The sequence below is a fragment of the Epithele typhae genome (genome assembly GCF_022376455.1).
Source record: "Epithele typhae strain CBS 203.58 chromosome Unknown BXZ73scaffold_402, whole genome shotgun sequence".
Lineage (NCBI taxonomy): Eukaryota > Fungi > Basidiomycota > Agaricomycetes > Polyporales > Epitheliaceae > Epithele > Epithele typhae.
The window spans coordinates 1-5052 of NW_025954593.1; the positions used below are offsets into that span (position 1 = coordinate 1).

Below are 5052 nucleotides of genomic sequence, written 5' to 3' on the forward strand. Positions count from 1 at the left end.
GTGTATAATAGACCTGGTGGCGATGCATACGTGTCGACTCCCGTAATCCCCGCCATGCCTGATACATCCGTCACCGAAGCTCTGCCCCACCGCCGACGCTGCGCCATGAGAAGAGCTCAGGGCCTCAAAACCCAGTGCAGTTTACGCAAGACTGGAGGGATACAGCGATCTGCGTATTGACGGTCAGCCCACTTCCGGTTTCAACACGAGGGATTGAGGCTGACCTTCGGTGCCCTCGGCGACTCTCATGCCAGCCAGGTGGTCAGCCCCGAGCAACTGTTCGCCTCCTCAGAGCGGAGTCTGAACATGCCAGCCCCAGACCCATATAACATCCTCTCCCGCCGAACATCCTCTCTCTTCAGAACCACCACATTCGGTGAGCCTTCCCCTTCCCCTCACCACGCGATCGTCGCTCATCCTCGTTTACAGTGGTGGGAGGTCTGGCTGTCCCTCGAAGGTACGTCTCCCATCGTCCTCTCCTACGCCCATCCCAACCCACCTCCCGCCACAGAGTGGCACGGCGGACTTCTCGGCAGGCGGCATGCGAACCTCCCCCGCAAGGGGAAGGGGGTACATATCCCAGACCCATGTGCCCCGACTCGCCCTCAGAGAATCCTGCCTGCCGCGCGGACCGTGTCCGGGTCGCTCGCGTCACTGGTGTCAGTGCGCGGCGGCACGTCGACCTCCGTTTGAGTCGGTACAGGGGACCGAGGGGGCCTCGATGGGGTGCGCCGAGACGAGAGTACCTGGACCGGCCCTGGTCGTTCGCCTCGTGCGGCGTCCGGGGCTTGAGGGGGCCGTCGGGTGACTGGCGGCTGCCCGAGGGACGGGGAAGCGCAATGTGGTCAAAGACTAATGCCCCCCGGACGCGTTGGGGCGACCGACGGTCCGCGGGGTAGGTGGCGGCGTACGCGCCGGGTGGCCGGGCTCGTACGTGCTCGGGCGCGGGCTCGTCGCCACTCGGTGTCGCGTCGCTACGCGGGGGATGGAGGTTGTGACTGTGCGTGCACTTTCTCTCTCCTTCTACGGTGTGCGACTCGACGTAGAGGCTGACCGCGTTAAGAGCTTGCAGACTTCCATCCCCCGGGTTCGGGGGCGTGACGTCTGTTGCGCTCCCCGATTCAAGAAGCCCCCCGAGGAAGGGTCGGCCTCTGCTGCGTTTGCGGTTGGAGGCCGGTCCTGGCGCAGGCCTCTTCGTGGCCCTCGGGACTAGTACCGCTTCGTGCGGGAAGCCAACTGCGCCGAAGCCTCTGGTGGCTACTTCTCCACCATTTCTTATGACTCGAATTTTTTTGTGACATCATGTACTATCAGACGTCGTGATATCTAACGATGCGTGGTATGAAGCGTTTCGTATGTGCGTTCCCAGAACGAAAGTCCTCGTCGGGGAATCGAACCGCCGACCCCGCGGCAACTCCGGCGACATCTGAGGCGGCCCAGGCCCCTTTCTCTCTTCTCGACGCTCACGACATCCGAATTTCGAAAGTCACCGGTGCGCAGCGACGTGGACGGCGTCCTGTCCCACTAGACCGAACGGGTCGCCGAAGCAAGGGAAGAGTGAGCGGGTCATTCGACCTCGGGCTGACGGAAGTCCTGTCGCCCGGCAGTCACACAAGAGGCTGAATTTGTCCTGCCACGCAGCTCTTCCCGCACAATGCTGGCGCTCTTGACTCGGGCATCTGGTTTGCCTCGGTGCATGCCCGTCAGTGGGAGAGCACCGACAGAGTTCGCCACTATGGCATCGTCAGCGTCGGCCTCGCTCGAGGTGAGTATATGAATCCTTCGTCAGACGGTGATTCCCTCACCCACATCTACCACTCCCTTCAACCAGCCTTGCCAATCACCTCTTTGCGCTCGAGATGGCCGCTTTTGCTCAACCTCCTCCCCCAGCAACAAACCTCGGCCGCCACCGCCCCCTCGCCCCTTCCTGCGGTCTCCATGTGTCACCCCTCCAGCTGGGTGCGATGAGCATCGGCGACAAGTGGGCGGAGTTCGGGATGGGCGCGATGGACAAAGAGTCGAGCTTCAAGCTCCTGGACGCGTTCTACGAGGCCGGCGGGAACTTCATTGACACCGCATCTAACTACCAAGACGAAACGTCTGAGAAATTCATCGGGGAGTGGATGGAGGCTCGCGGGATCCGCACGCAAATGGTCGTCGCTACGAAGGTGAGCGGAGTGCCCTCTGTACGCATGTGTCGTTTCTGACGCGTCGGGTGTCTGCAGTACTCGATGAATGGAAAGCGCGGCCGGACGGACATCAAACAGCACACGGCCTGGGCGGGCAACAGCTTTAAGACGATGCGCGTCACCATCGACGAGGCGCTTGAGAAGCTACGGACCTCCTACATCGACATCCTCTACGTCCACTTTGTACGCTTCTCGTTTCACGGCTACCATATCACCGTGAATGGTAGCTGACAGCCATCACGCACAGTGGGATTACACGACCCCGATCGAGGAGGTCATGGACGGCCTCCACCAGCTGGTGATGTCCGGCAAGGTCCTCTACCTCGGGATCTCCGACACGCCGGCGTGGATCGTCAGCTCCGCGAACAGGTACGCGCGCATGGCGCACAAGACGCCCTTCGTCGTCTACCAGGGCGAGTGGAACGTGTTTGAGCGCACGTTTGAGCGGGATATCATCCCGCTCGCGCGGCACGAGGGCATGGCGCTCGCGCCGTGGAACGTCCTCGCAGGCGGCAAGATCCGCACGGACGCGGAGGAGCACGCGCGCATCGACAGCGGCGAGGGTGGGCGCGAGTCGTTTGGGCCGTGGTTGCGGAACGAGCACGAGAAGGCGGTGGCGAAGGTCCTGGAGGAAGTCGCAAAGGATGTCGGAACCGACTCGATTCAGGCCGGTGAGTGCAATCCGTCTTCGCTACGGGCTCTTGCGAAGACTAACGCGTTCTGTCACCCACCACAGTCGCGATTGCGTACGTGATGCAGAAGACCCCCTACGTATTTCCTGTTATCGGCGGGCGCAAGGTGAAGCACCTGCACGACAACATCAAGGCGCTCTCGATCGCGCTCTCGGACGAGCACATTAAGATGATTGAGACTGCTTCGCCTTTCGACAAGGGGACAATGTACAATGTCTTCGTGCGCCTTGATCTGCATCGTCAAAGCTTCTCATGCTGATTGTTGCTGTCGTAGGGCGATGGGTCCGACTACGGCTTTTTTCACAAGTATGCTGGTCATTTCGATCGTTGGCCGACTGCCCCGGCCCTCAGCCCGAACGCGCACTAGTGTTCTCCCCTTCTAGAGTCTTTGTAAAGCGTTGGTAGTTCGATTCTCGCATGTATGATCCTCGCACCCATAACACGTTGCGTTGTAGTCGAAATTTCATGCCGCCATTACACAACTCCCCAGCACACCTCGAGTTTATTTACAGAGCGGTACGCCTACAGAAACTTCGGCGCAGTTGGCTTCCCGCACGAAGCGGTACTAGTCCCGAGGGCCACGAAGAGGCCTGCGCCAGGACCGGCCTCCAACCGCAAACGCAGCAGAGGCCGACCCTTCCTCGGGGGGCTTCTTGAATCGGGGAGCGCAACAGACGTCACGCCCCCGAAACCCGGGGGTGGAGGTCTGCGAGCTCTTGACACTGTCAGCCTCTGCGTCTCGCACACCGTGGAAGGAGAGAAAAAGAGAAAGTGCACGCACAGTCACAACCTCCGTCCCCGCGTAGCGACGCGACACCGAGCGGCGACGAGCCCGCGCCCGAGCACGTACGAGCCCGGCCACCCGGCGCGTACGCCGCCACCTACCCGCGGACTGTCGGGTCGCCCCAACGCGTTGGGTCTGGGATATGTACCCCCTTCCCCTTACGGGGGAGGTTCGCATGCCGCCTGCCGAGAAGTCCGCCGTGCCACTCTGTGGCGGGAGGTGGGTTAGGATGCGCGTAGGAGGGGACGATGGGAGACGTACCTTGGAGGGACAGCCAGACCTCCCACCGCTGTAAGCGAGGATGAGTGACGATAGCGCGGCGAGGGGAAGGGGAAGGCTCACCGAATGTGGTGGTTCTGAAGAGAGAGGATGTTCGGCGGGAGGGGACGTTATATGGGTCTATGGCTGGCACGTTCAGACTCCGCTCTGAGGAGGCGAACAGTTGCTCGGGGCTGACCACCTGGCTGGCATGAGAGTCGCCGAGGGCACCGAAGGTCAGCCTCGATCTCGCATGTTGGGTGGTCGGTTGGTGAAGCTTGAATGCGGTCAACGTGCAATCACTCTCGTCTACATTCTCTAGTACTACAGTTGAAGACCAGAGTAGAAGTACAACCTGCAAGGTGACAGACACGCGTCAGGAAGTCGAAGGACAACTGGCTGGCCAGGAACTGAGCATACATGCATTTGGGGAAAATGTGCTGCTTTCCGAGCTCATATTCCTCAGCTCCTCAGCTCGTGCTGGCGATTGTCTCGAATCCCTGCGGTGCGCTGGTGACGTGATGATGGTGGTGGGTGGTAACAGGGAGAGCGCTAAACGGTGCCTCTCTCAACCAATACTATGATCATCTCGCCCCATTCATTCGCCGCCCATCACACTCAGAGCCCTGCCGTCCCTGCACACCGTTTCCCTCGTCGTATGCCTCGTGCAAGGCGCAACATGTTCAAGCTTCAGCCCATCTCAAATACCATCTCAATGTTATGCCGGACGCCATGCCGGTACGGCTCTGATTCGTCCCCACCCAGCTTCCACACAACCTGTCTCTGTTTCCTATGAAGAATGCGCTCGAACGAGAGGCTAGCTCTCGTGTGGAAATGGCTGTAGTTAGAGGGTCCACCTGCGTGTCATCTGATCAGTATGTCCTCTCGAATGTCCTGTGCGCTGCCCTCCTCCCCATTTCCCCACCTGCACTGCGCGTGCAGCATCGCAGACATCCCTAAAAAGTGGCTTTCTGTTATACGACGAGGTTGGACGCTGGGATGGATGGCTTTGCTATCTCCGCGGGGAGGTGCGGGCAGAGATAGGGTCGCGTCGGTACATCAGATGGCGAGTACACCAACCTCATGTCCTCTGTTGACGCATCCGTCATTCTCCTATACTCCGTGGTTC

General features: G+C 60.4%; 1 protein-coding gene across 1 annotated transcript; it reads left to right on the forward strand.

Annotated features, from left to right (window-relative positions):
- Positions 1–1859: 1859 nt before the first annotated feature.
- On the forward strand, positions 1860–3248 carry BXZ73DRAFT_84931 (Aldo/keto reductase; the record flags this gene model as incomplete). Its single annotated transcript, XM_048023999.1, has 5 exons — positions 1860–2168; positions 2226–2372; positions 2437–2860; positions 2926–3101; positions 3156–3248. The coding sequence occupies 5 exons, from the start codon at positions 1860–1862 to the stop codon at positions 3246–3248; spliced, it is 1149 nt and encodes a 382-aa protein (XP_047870604.1).
- Between the last annotated feature and the right edge of the window lie 1804 nt (positions 3249–5052).